At 53.1% G+C, this 12,584-nt stretch overlaps 3 protein-coding genes across 3 annotated transcripts; 2 read left to right on the top strand and 1 right to left on the bottom strand.

Annotated features, from left to right (window-relative positions):
- Positions 1 to 627: 627 nt before the first annotated feature.
- On the top strand, positions 628 to 2,306 carry BESB_060040 (uncharacterized protein; the record flags this gene model as incomplete). Its single annotated transcript, XM_029364418.1, has 3 exons — positions 628 to 706; positions 1,378 to 1,482; positions 2,074 to 2,306. The coding sequence occupies 3 exons, from the start codon at positions 628 to 630 to the stop codon at positions 2,304 to 2,306; spliced, it is 417 nt and encodes a 138-aa protein (XP_029219126.1).
- Positions 2,307 to 4,322: 2,016 nt separating this feature from the next.
- BESB_060030 (uncharacterized protein) lies at positions 4,323 to 9,043 on the top strand (the record flags this gene model as incomplete). The annotated part of the gene is made up of 11 exons (XM_029364417.1): positions 4,323 to 4,545; positions 4,980 to 5,020; positions 5,470 to 5,545; positions 5,806 to 5,866; positions 6,255 to 6,331; positions 6,834 to 7,015; positions 7,498 to 7,671; positions 7,811 to 7,883; positions 8,247 to 8,315; positions 8,669 to 8,731; positions 8,937 to 9,043. The coding sequence occupies 11 exons, from the start codon at positions 4,323 to 4,325 to the stop codon at positions 9,041 to 9,043; spliced, it is 1,146 nt and encodes a 381-aa protein (XP_029219125.1).
- Positions 9,044 to 10,338: 1,295 nt separating this feature from the next.
- Positions 10,339 to 10,914, bottom strand: BESB_060020 (uncharacterized protein; the record flags this gene model as incomplete). Its single annotated transcript, XM_029364416.1, has 1 exon — positions 10,339 to 10,914. The coding sequence occupies one exon, from the start codon at positions 10,912 to 10,914 to the stop codon at positions 10,339 to 10,341; it is 576 nt and encodes a 191-aa protein (XP_029219124.1).
- Between the last annotated feature and the right edge of the window lie 1,670 nt (positions 10,915 to 12,584).

Below are 12,584 nucleotides of genomic sequence, written 5' to 3'. Positions count from 1 at the left end.
TTCGCTTGAATTAATCCACGGACACAACGGATATATCTTGTAGCGCTGCATGTTGAGCCGTGTCATAACGGCACACAGCAGCAAACGAGAATCTGTTTCCGCATGCCAAACTCTACGTGTACGTGCACGCGTACGTGTGCGTCAACGGCGCTGGTGCTGGGCTGCGGGGTACTGTTGCTACTCGTGTGCCGTGAGAAGTCGTATCGGGGAGACGGATGCCCCTCCACAGAAAATGGCGCAAATATTGCACCCGCTGGACGCATATGACCCTCTGAGTCGTTTATGATTTGAAACTGAGAACAAACCGATGGTGGGCGTGAAAACGGCTGATGCGGAGACTGCGTGGCTGTAGCCAACAGAGTCAGCTCTGTCCGTGGCAGGTTGCTGCACAGGCGTCTCCTCTCGCTGGGGAAGTCCCGTTGCGCGACCGCGGACAACTTTGCTTCCCGTTTCCCGCGCACGCAGCCCTGTCCAGTGTCTAATCCATGTGTTTCCTACTGGTGCTGTGTGGTGACCGTAGTCGCTGTTGCCTTTCGTCGTTTTGAAAACATTTCCTGTACGCATTTTCAACTGCGTCCCACTCGATTTCTCCGTCCTTGGACAACACAGCGTGATCTGTCACCAACAATGTCGCAGCCTACGTCACCTACCGTCTCCGCCGGCACTCCTGTCGCCTGTGACACCGAGGAACGCCAGTTGGGGATGGGTGAGTACACCATGGTCTCTCTGTGTGGAAAATACGCGCAGATCCTTCGTATTTTCTCAGGTGCTTTTTTGAATGCAGATGTTACCATCAGCCGCATGTGGTTGGTCTCAAACAATGCAGAGAGTAGAGGAGAGACACGCTCCCCCATGCCCAGCTTGTGGGCTCAGATATTGGATGGTCCACCTTAACTGCCACCAACAGAAAAGATGAATCTCGCAGGAAACGAAGTGCCCCATACTATACTAGATTGAATTCCAGGGCTATAGTGTCTCTTTGGGCTGTTCATGGTGTACAGCTCTTTTTCTGGGGGGCGGCCGGGACCGTGCCTGCGAGACGAGCGCCGCAGACCCACGGTGGGGCTCGGAAACGTTGTGGTGTGGTGTCAAGGATGAAGGGCCATTCTGGATTGACAGTCCGAATTTCCTGCAGATACACTGCGGAGACGTCTCCCGCCTGTCCCACTTTCAGTGTGCAGAAGTCCACGCGTTATTTAAACTGGTGTATTACACGTGTACGAAAGGGAGCATTTTTTCAACGCCTTCTCCAGCCTTCGGCCCCCCTACACGCGTAGCCTACAAGCGAATTTCGCTGCACCTCTTGCGCTTGAGTGCATGACCGCCAGTGCGTTGCCCTCACGCTTTTTCTGCCGGTGTGTTTGTGTCCTTGCGCAGAGCATAATCCGATGGATGGACTCATCTACACCGACAATGAGACTCAGAGCATTGGCGGCAACAGCATCGGCTGCCCGCCGCCGGTCTCGCCGGTGGCCCAGACCAGTATGCCAAGCCACAGGACTACAGAGAATAAAACTGTGTACTCGTGCAGCTAGGACGGGGCACCGGGAGCGACAGGTTGAGGGCTTCTGGCACCTGACTTTGGCCGGACGAACAACGTACTGGTGTCAGTCGAATTAATCAGAGGACCGGGGGGCTGGGCCGCTGTTAGTGTTCCGCGCCCTGATTCACTGGAGACAGCACATTCCCTTCCAAAGTTACCGATGTCGAGCTGTTGCACGTGCACCGGTACTTGTGAAGTACTCCACGTGGGGTGCGTGGGCGGTTAGGCGCGGTGACGTATGTTGATGGATGGCATCAAGTAGGCTGTCGATCTCGAAACAACATTAGCATACTGATCAGGCCAGTTTCCGAAGTACAGCGCGTGTGTCACCGTCATTGGATAAGGAAGTGCTCGAGACACGTCAAATGCAGACGGTCGCAGGGACGCTGATTTGCGTGAACGCTGTGTTTCTCTGAACGAAACAAATGGAGGTGGTGTGAATATGGTAACAGCTTGTGCAGCGGCAAAGAGCAAATCCGGACTTGGGGGACGATAACGAACTGAGATTTTTTCTGCCGCATTTTCACCAGGCCCCTTCCTTTACCAGATGAGCTCGTCGCAGCAGCCGGGCATGATGTACCCGTCCACTGAAGCCGTCATGCCTCCTGCCGGTCATCACCAAATGATGTGGTTCAACCCGGCGGCAATGGGGTACACAAACACGAGCCACGGTTTCGATCCTCGTGAGGGCTACCCCGTCGTCTATCCCTACGTCCCAATGCCCGTGCCGATCGAAAAGAAGAAGCGTGGTTTCTGCTGCTGAGTTTTTCTCGCCTGCGCCTCACGAAGACAACGCCTTGCGAAATCGGGGACGTAAACGCGTGACGGAGAAGGAAACTGACGCGTGTACGGTGGTTCCATCCCAAGGGTGTTTTAGGCAGGCACGAACCGCGATACGGCAAAGCAGCGAAGCACTGCTGCGTTAGGAACTGTGGGCGCTTTTGTTTTCGGGTGCTGAGCGTAGCACGACGAATGAGTTCGGAGAAGTGAAATGAAGTGCCCCGCGGGCGTATGTGCGGGATCCCCCAAATCTGTTGTATTCGTTGTACGTGATTCATGCTCGTGCGACGACGGTGGCCTAGCGCATCGAGTTTCGTGCGGGTCTTGCCCTCCGGAACAACAGAACACTGATTGAGGACATTGCTATTCGTCAGGGCTGTGCGTGGGGGCAAAATACTTGCGAAAATGCGCCAGTGACGTATCTTCATACCCACATTACCGCCTGTCCTCAGGACAGACCAACATTGCACCCAAAGCTGAAACAGTATTGGCATGCACTACCACCGCTGTGCCGCAGCGGGACTTTTGGAACTGCAGACGTCGTTGTCTGTGGTAATGAGTCAGATGCAGAGTCTGGACCCTTGCTCGAGTTATTGCTGCAAAACTGCTACAAAACGTCCGCAGTTCGAACTGCGGTACTTAATAGCACTCAGCTGGGGAAGAAACGCCGCCTCCTGTCTGAGTTGCGTGGAGGCACTTGGCCACTTGGCGTGTGGCCACAGACCCTTGCACCCAGGAACTCCCCGAGCAGAGTGATTCTATAATATTGTCATGGGCACGCGGCATGCGAGATGTTCCAAGGTGTAACATGTGGTTGCGACACCTACAGGCGGAACCTGGCTTCATGCCCTGGACAGCGGGATAGCCTCCTCTCGAACAGATGGAACAGCTGTCTGCTCTGTACACCAACTAAATGTGACATAGTGCTGCGGCATCTCCCTAAGGTGCGGATAAATGCGGTAAAGTGGGAAATCACTAAGGTCAAACGCAAGACTTGCTCAGAAGCATTTTTCGCATGCAAGCGCCAGTGGAGCGAGGCTACTCAATGCCTTGTCGGAGCGCGTGTCAACCTGAAACGGCTAAAAGAATCGGCTTCAGACAATGCATTCCCCCAACCAGCGGTCACACTGCCAAGACAGAAAGAGGGAAAGAATTTCCCCCCAAGAGTACGTGGTCAATGCATGCTAGGGTTCGAGCTGCTGGGAAAGCCTTGCGACGTTTCTCCCACGAGACCCCGTCCTCGATCTGTCCAGTAGCACGTTGACGAAAGGCAAACACAGCCAGCAAGCCATGACCGAAACCTAGTTTCTTCCATTCCCCAGCAATCACACACCAGCACTCGTGCGACGCCAGAAAGGGAGGAGAAGATGTGTATCATATGAGCGTACGAGTCTGCTGGGGTGCTCGTAGCTGGCTCGACACGACACGCGACGACGCAACGGCTCATCAACTCGTACCCTAACTTTGCGAAAGAAAGTAACCTCTGTTTTATAAGAAGTATAAGCGATGAGACGCAGCTTTTCATGTCGAGGAACGTACGGTCAATTCACCTAGTTAACGAGGTAAACTGGAATCAGTGACGATCCGGAATTAGGTAAACAACCCTGCATGCGCCAGGGCCTTGCTGTTGCGCCATTCAACGTGGCAACGGCTGTTCGCCACAAAGCAAAGAGTTTCATCGACACTCGTCGCGTTTTCTGATGAGAAAATTGCGTTCCAGTGTTCTCAAGTTGGTACAATTGCATACGTTGTAACCTTTCTTCAGTAATTCCCAGTTTCAGCATCGTCTTCAGCCGGCAAGCTCAGCCCCGAACGGCACAGCCGAGCACAGCGACGGCAATCCCTCTTCCGATCATGCCCCTGTACTGCTGTCTTGCTCTTTGACTACGTCGTTCAACCTTTTCCGTGGCAATGTTTTGAGTTAGGAGAAGTCCCCTGTGGACCGTCTTTCGGCCCTCTTTTCCGCGGTGAAGTAGCCGAAACAGCTCTTTACAGCAGAATGTCCGGGACGACGCCGGTTTGTCCTGCTGCGCCGTCGAGCGCGGAACATGTGGAACGAGACCAGGCTCTTGAGCCTCCAATAGAAGACCCAGAGCGCACCAGAAGAGTTCAGGAGTCGCGGAAGAAAAATGATAAGTTCTGGAGAGACATGTTCGTCGAGACAGGCGTCCGCAGACATCGTGGCAACGTTGAAGACAGTGTCTGGAAGCAGAGGCTTACAAGTACGCGAAAAGCCGAAGTCACAGTGATACCGCGCCAGATTTGGACGGCATCGAATTTTCTGGCGATGACTATACCTCGTCGTTATCGGAGTTTTCGCATCACTTACTTTGAGTCGCGAGGCTGCGGCGGTTGTCACCTTTGCACGGCAAGCAACGTGTCAGTGAACCGCCTGTGCGCAGCTCTCCATCCACCTTTGAATGTCTGCCAGCATTTGCATATTCACGCTTAGGCGTAACTGTCCAAAACTTCCCCATTCTTGCTCTATCCTAACCGGCGCAGCAGGATTTTGAGAAGTTGACATCAGAGAAAGAACTGACGGCCTCCACCGAGTGGAGGTGCTTCAAGTGGCCGCCCAGCTTTTGGTATGACTGTACGCGACCTCAGAGTCACGGGGTTAACTCATGTTCCCGACACTCTGCTGTTCTGTTTGCAGTCGCCGCTGTGGTGTTTGTCATGATCGCAGGCATCTCGCAGGTGAGAATTAAGTGAATTCATGCTTTAACGATTGTAGACGTCATGTTTTATCGTTGCCTCTTTCGGGGTCCACACATGCCTAAGTAGATATGCATTGCATACCTCGTTCGCGTATTAGGAGCGATGCCAGCTGAAAACGTTTTCGTCTCATGGGGATGCATATTTTGCGCAGCGGTTGTGGTCGCAGCGTGAACCCTACTGCATCCTTATACGACCCCTACATACGCCTCCGTTTACATGTCTGCATTGCGAGATGCCTTCACCTTCCGCACGGGATGCGTAGTCATGCCTTTTGTCAGTGCATACTGAACATGTCCGGTCTACTGATCGTCTTCTTTGTCCGCAAACGCTCAAGAGATGTGATCCGCAACTCGATCTTGACTACGTGACACTGGTGAATCGCCAGTTTTCTCATTTAGAATACAGGCCAATGCGACTCGTGTTTTCAGGCGGTTTACCGGGCATACCTTGATTTGAACTTTGGATTCCTTAACATCGACGTGACTGACATCGATCGTGTGAAAGGTAACAAGCTTTCACAGTGTCCTCGACAGAAGAAGATTCGGTCTTAGTGAGAAGATCGCCAGTCTATTGCAGCTGCGAGCTTGCGCCGAAGTATGTACAGTTGGTTTGGCTGTGAATGGGAATGGCGGGGGTTTTGTCCGGTGTTTCAAGCTGAGATGCGTTTGACATGACTGTCAGACCGTAATTCAGTGTCGCAATGCATGCTAACTGTCCTCCCTGCTCAACCACTTCAGTCTTGTCTGGCGTTTTTCTTCCCATAGAAGTCATGTTCGGCGGCAGCCCATGGATCGTTCTCTGTCGGTGGCCAGAGAACAAGAAATGGTGAGCGTTGAGGTGTCCACGAAACGGAATTTTTTTCGAAGGAGCTGAACGTTTCTCACTTCGGCATCTCGTGTCCGCCGTATGGGGCTCGCAGTCTCAGTCTTTCCACATTCTCTAAACTAAAGACCTTCTGTATGCCCGTCGTCGGCGTTTTTTTCCGCACGGCGCGGTTATGCGCTCTCTGCCTGTTTCGTTGCGTTTCATGCGGTAAGGTTGTTTTGGCGTTCAGTATGGACGGCATCGTGCAAGGCGTCGGCGTCGGTGGAACAGCTTTGGGCCTTTCAAAGCATGCACGTGGTTTTTTTTCAATTGCGCTAAGAATCTTGAAGAGAGTGTGTGGCTTCCGTCTACCGGTGTATATGTCGAGTCTGTGTTTCTGGCGGTTCAGGAAGATGCCTGAGATTCTCCATTCGCATCGCCAAGAACTCATGAAATTCGGGAATCTAGGAAGCATCGACTGCTCAGGTGAGAAATCTGCGTATTTTTTCCGCTGCGACTCCGCTGCCTAGTGTTCTTCTCGGTCCTTCAACTCCCTGGCCGTGCTAGCTGCGAATATACCGCCGCGTGCGGTGGCATTTTCTTTTTCACGCGTGGTTTTTTCGTTTGGCATTTCCTGTATGTCCGGTACTGAGTGTCCCCGCATCACTGGCCATAGTTCTACATTCACACAGCTGCGTGACCTGCTCAGTGATACTGCCAGATGGCGCTCTCGTCGCACGTGGGACTTGAGGGATAACTGCCAATGCGAAGGACGTTTGCGTGATGGGCGTCCGCCTCTCCGTATGTATGTCTCCCCTTCCCGCTGTCCGTTTGTGCCCTCTGTGCGGTGTCACCTCCGTTTGTTTCGCTGCCGTGACGCGTGACTTCAGAGTTACACCTGATAAGAACAGAGCAGCGCGAAACACCCACGAGTGTGTCTCGTTCTAAAGACGTTTCCGCGCTTGGTCGTGCGGTGAGTTGTTCTCAGCTGAGCTTCCCAGCGGTCAGAAGTTTTCTGAACGCTTTCGCATACCGTCTAGCACGGAGGCCATGGTGATCACCAACGGGAAAGCCCCGAGAATCCTGAACGTCTGGGCGCTGAAGAGCTGGGAGAATTTGTCTTCGTTCCTGCAGAAGAACACCAAAGTCGAAGTGCGGACGATCGAGGAAGTAAGTTACGCCCTGCTTGAGCGTACCGCACTCTTCTATGTCTCTCACAAAGCGAAGGTGTCGCGCGCAGCATGCCAGGCGGAATAACAGGAAGAAATGTTTGCACAAGCTTCGGGGCGAGCGGCGCATGCCCAACACAAGATGCGCGCTCGGGGGAGAGACAGGGGCAAAGCACGGAGGAGGGTTAGGAACCCCAAATTCAAAGGCTGAAACAAGCGTATGAACCGAGTGGGCGCAAAACCGCAGCAACAGCGATCTACAGCTGGGGTGCGCGGCTGGATAGTGATAGGCAGCGCAGAGGCACAGATTGAAGGAGAGAGGAGGTCTGCTGCTGGACAGTCTCGTCAGGTTCCCGCTGGATCTCAGAATGAAAGGTGCAGACGGCTTCTTGTGAGCAATGCCAATCGATGAGTAAACCGTTCAGGTACGCCAAACGTGCGAGGCTGTTGTGCTCCACTGTGCCGCGTCTCTCGCATTCATAGAACATCTCCTTCACGAAGCACTGCCTCTTTCCGCCGGGCGGCCGCTGTCTGGCATTCGCGCGGAAGGGAGGTTTCTCTCCAGAGACGAAGAACAAAGCCATTGCTGGCCCTCTTAGCAAGAAAGGGAAGACCCGGAAGCTCAAGGTCATTACCCTCGACACGGGAAAATACCAGGTGAGGCTTTTTCCCTTCTCATCACAGTGGTGTGGAGGCTGACAAGAGTGCGAAGGCGAACTGCGTGGTGGCAGGTAGTTTTCGTGGAAATCCGAATCGTGGATCTGCTGTCGCGCCTTTCCTTTTCCCAACTCCGCAGGTGACTGGCATGGACATCGGACTCAACGCGTTCTATGTGACAAGAGTCGTTTGCATCGGCAACATATCTCCGCGTAAGTGCGGCAGAGTTCTCTCTAGATCGCTGGGCAGACATTTGCACGCAGGAAGATCTCTCTCTCTCTCTCTGCGACCCCGGTGTGTGAGCGCGTACCGCAGATATTCCCGAATAATAGTCAACCGGCGACTATTTACTAGCGTGGAGTCGTTCGCAGACCCAGCGCTGGACGCTGCGTGCGGAGCAGCAGGCACTAAGAATGTAGAGATCCCAGCTAGGCCACGTGTCGTTATTATCACATTATAAGTAGTCATCGTCTCTGTGGCTGGATGGGATTGTGAGAAGTTGAGAAATTCGCGTAGCACAGCATCGGCGTAAACGGGTTTCCTCGTTTTTATTGCCTGCGTCTGTGCGGGGCCAGCTCCTTCTCTTGAGGCGAGCAAGAAGAAGGATGTCTCGAAGGACAAGTTCATTTACGCCGTTTACGAAGGTAAATGACGGAAACCTGGCCAAAGACTGTGCGCCAGACTCGCCCCGTGGCGAGCTGCGTCTCTGTGTATGTTTCGCCTCTATTAGTAGGAGGGGTTTCTCTTTTTTGAAAATAGGATTCTTCAGCGGATTGCCATCTTGGCTACTGGCCTGCCCCTGGTTTTACCATCTAGACGCTCCTGGTTTTCTACTTGAAGTTTTCATCTGGACAAAGCGCCTGTTGTCTGTTCTGCGTGCTGAATGCTTCAGTTGGCGCGTTCCTTACAGCTGTGCCACGGCTACATTTACCGTTACTAAAACCACGGGTGTGAATAGCGAAACGTCACAGCGTGCTGGACTGCTTGCGTAATACAGGCGAATTTACAAACACGCGGGCTTTATCGGAGTTTGCAGAAGTGTGCATGTCTGCAAAGGAAGGTGAGTTCAAGCATCTGATCTGCGACAGGTCGATCCAGGCTTGTAGGTCGAGAGGAACCGCTGAATATGCTGTGGAGTTGCGGCCTAGGAAGGTTTTACCTCCAGTTTGTACCGTGCTGTGCTGCAAGCAGACGCCTCTCATCCTGACGCATCGGCCCTCATGCACCTGTAACTACGCTGCCGTGTTTTTTTCTGTTCTTCTCAGGTGACCAGGGCTTCCATCGGCTGGACAAACCGCCTGCGCTTCGAAGGCGTCCCTCGTCGGACGCGGATGCGGCGGCAGGGAAGAAAAAGAAGCGAGTTTCCCAGTGAAAAACTCCAGAAGAGAGGGAGGAGACAATTTAAATTTGTAGCGAAAGAGCTACTCCCCGTAAGCTTCACTGCTCGTTTCACTGGTATCTATTTAATGTGCTTTTCTGCCTTCGGAAGTCGTCGTCTTGTTCTGGAATAACTCGATAAGCTTTTCTCAAATGGTTATTGTTTTAGGTGGAAGGCTCCACGACCGGTTCCTGCCGGCTGTCCCGCTCTTGTACGCCTTTCCACGAATCGACTCACGGTTCCTGAGCCGTCTCGAGAGCGAGCGTCCAGCCTGGTTCGGAGTCACGTGAAAAATTATTAGGTAGTCAGTAGAAGTTGCTAGGAGGCGGCACACCTCTCTCTCTTCACTCAACGAAACGAAAACTGCGGAGAAAGACACTAATCACAACGGACACTGCTTCACCAATCCTTTTAGGGATACCCGACCTCTTTATATTAAGGTTACTTGATGAATTGAGGTCCGAGTTGCCCATCGTCATCGGTTCAAATCCGGCTCAACTCATCTATAATATTTTAAAGAAAAGCGACTACCACACAGAATACCCCTGGCGGTCATGCGAGATCCATCTACAGAAAGACGAGTGCCACACCATACATACTTCATCACACTAAGGCATCGATTGACGCAGAGCGCCAGCAGCGACGATCCTCAAAGCCCTCTGCGATGTACTGAGCGAGGCTTGCATTGTGCCTGAGAAGTTAATACCCTCGCACTGAGTTAGAAGGTCGCCTCTCGCTGGAAAACACGTCAGCTGCTGGCTTCGTGGATCGGCTAGAACTTGTGCCTAACAAAGATGGTGCCTGTTTCGGCTGAGCGATCCGATATGGCCGGGAGACATCATACGATGGCTTTCGCCAGGCGGCGGCGTAGTCTTTTTGGCTGGTAAAAATAGGGCTTTGTGGCAGATGCCGGCGCACCCTGTTTTGCTCTGGTAGCCCCCTATCAGCATCTTTCCGACAGGACTGTGAATCAGAGAGCTGTCGTTGAATGCTGGATGTTTTTAAAAGATTGCATGAAAAGTAGAGAGCTTGTTTCAGCTGCACTCAGAGAGCTTGTTTCAGCTGCACTCAATGACATTCACAAAGGGGGCATCGCGGCAGCCTCAGCCGAGCACGACGCATCCGCGAGGCTCTCTGCTTTGGCTGGGTCGAGCTTCCCTCCGCCTCACTCCTCTTTAAAAGACCAACTCGCGCCGCATGTGGACACACAGTGGGGTGCGCACGCGCGGGCAGCACTTGTCATGTGGCCTGAAGGCGGTGCCTGCGATAGGCGCGCTGCGTGAGTCCGCTCAAATCATGTACGCAGCAGACGTCGCCACCACTGCGAGGATTTGAGCTGCTGTGACACCTGCGAGAAGGAACGAGCCCGCAGCCTTGACTGTGACGTTGACGTAGCAGAGAGTCTTGTTCGTCCTGTGCCGACAGCCCACACTGAAGAGCGGCGCGTCGCGCATATTGAGATACTTGCCTACTGGTGTTGTCCACGCATGCACCGTGTCCTGTTCGGTATCGGGAGTCACCCACTTCCAACTCTTTGACAAGGGGAAAAACGCAACGTACGGAGCGGCCTCGGCATCTGTGCAGTTCAATCCGGGGCGCGGGCACATCACCTGGTGGAAGTTAGCCGGCACGGCTTGCCATTCGTTGGTCGGGCATGTGAGGACGAACGTTTCATTGGCGGCGAGGGTGACAGAGTGCTCCAAGACGTCTCCAGTGCAATTGAGATCTGCAACTTGACGCGGTCGATATTCATCTGCCACGCTGACAAGGCCCCCCGAGAGAATGGAGAAGGCCAGGACGAATGAGAGGAGCACCCCCCTCCCAGCGACAGCACGCATCTGCGAAAGAGGCACTCTGGCCACCATATTTTCTTGGTGACAAAAAATCACATCCGAAACTCTGGAAGAGAACTATGCACTCAGAAATACACACCCGGACTGCTACTGGGTCTATATTTTCAGGCGCTCTCACCGTTCATCGGAACAAATGGAGCGCCACTACAAAAGCGGTTTCGAGCCAGCCACGACAGAGCCGGGCAGAGGCAAAATGCAGATGGTACGGTTCTTCCTTCCTCCCTCCCCTATTGGCCTTACACGAAAAATGTTCAACCGTCGTGTGTAATGTGTCTGCCGTTTTTTTTATTGAGAAGGACGCACAATACGCACGCGCGGATATGCAACGTCAAAGCATCGATATATCATAGTAGTCTGCGCAACGCTTCGCTCGCTTGACGAGCGAGACGCCCTCTGATAAGCGAACGTTCACTTGCGTGCATGCGCCGAATAGATCGTTCTTCATTCCGCTTCATGAAGTATTCTCGTTTTCTTCTGAATACAGAAGATGCTTGTTTTGAAGACTGGCACATTCTGCAGTCCTCATCGTGAAAAGTCCCTCGCATAATGGTAGTCTAGCTGGCGAGCCCCAAGGGTGCGCTCCCTACCAGCGAGCTCGCAGATGTCACTGTACCATGGGGATGTTGCCCTTTTCTGCTTTCGTGCTGCAGTGTGCTGGTGCTCTGCTTTTACTTGTCGAATCTTAGTGCTCATCCTCGGGGACAAGAGTATTGAAACGTGCGTTAGACGTGCCTGGGAAGTGGAATTAGTTGGGCTGTCGGTGCATGCACATGCTGCCAGTCGATCGTCGCGACAGATTCGTACCCGATGCCCGCGAGCTCAGCTTGGTCAGCAGATGGCGGGTCGGATAGCTTTCACAGCCCCCTCGTTCGAAGGGGCTCCAGTGATCGATGAACGAAGAAGTCTCCCATCTGGGGCTGAATTATCTTCGGAGCGAACTGCACACACTTCAGTTAACAGCCGCCGAAGCACTGCCGAGCTAGGTTCCATGTCGGAAAAGTCCTGGCAGCCCTCGGAGTGCTGGATCATCAACAAATAAGCGTAGGTTCTTCAGAGTCTTCTGAAGCGTCTATCGCAGTAATGTTCACTACTGAGCAAATAGGTGATCTCTGTTAGCGCTGCGGTCTTGGTCCTGGAAAGAGCTCTGCGATGGCATACGTGACAGATTTTCCATCTTCCCAATCCCCCTACATCCTATTGCTGCACTTCGCTGCCCTGAAAACAAACGTGGCTCGATCCGTTGAGTAGTGCGCGTTGTACTCGTCTAACCGTTCAATGGGTGTTACAGTTATCAAGCTCCTCGTTCGCGAGCCCACAAGAACGAATATGTCCCCGCCACCGCTGCAGCTTAGCATTTCGCAACTCACTTCAGACGATGCCGGGAACACCCCGCCTTTATACACTTCATTCGTTACTCTCGGCACACCAGCCTACTCACACGGTACGGCCGGCAGAACCACGAAGTCGGCCGTCACAGAACTAAGACATCGTTACATTAATGGCAGATATACGTTCCGCTCACGCCCTACATCTGACATACCATCAACAGGAGATCCGTTGCCAAATAGCCCGATACACTACAAGCAAACAAGAGACGGCCACACGCAGACATCCCATCCCGAAGCATTTCTGCTCTGAATAACAATCTAAATGCACGAACATCTGTCGGCACCTCGCGGTCT

The sequence above is a fragment of the Besnoitia besnoiti genome, chromosome V, assembly GCF_002563875.1.
Source record: "Besnoitia besnoiti strain Bb-Ger1 chromosome V, whole genome shotgun sequence".
Taxonomy (NCBI): domain Eukaryota; phylum Apicomplexa; class Conoidasida; order Eucoccidiorida; family Sarcocystidae; genus Besnoitia; species Besnoitia besnoiti.
Note: the sequence above shows the minus strand (reverse complement) of the source record. Positions and strands in the feature narration are given on the sequence as shown.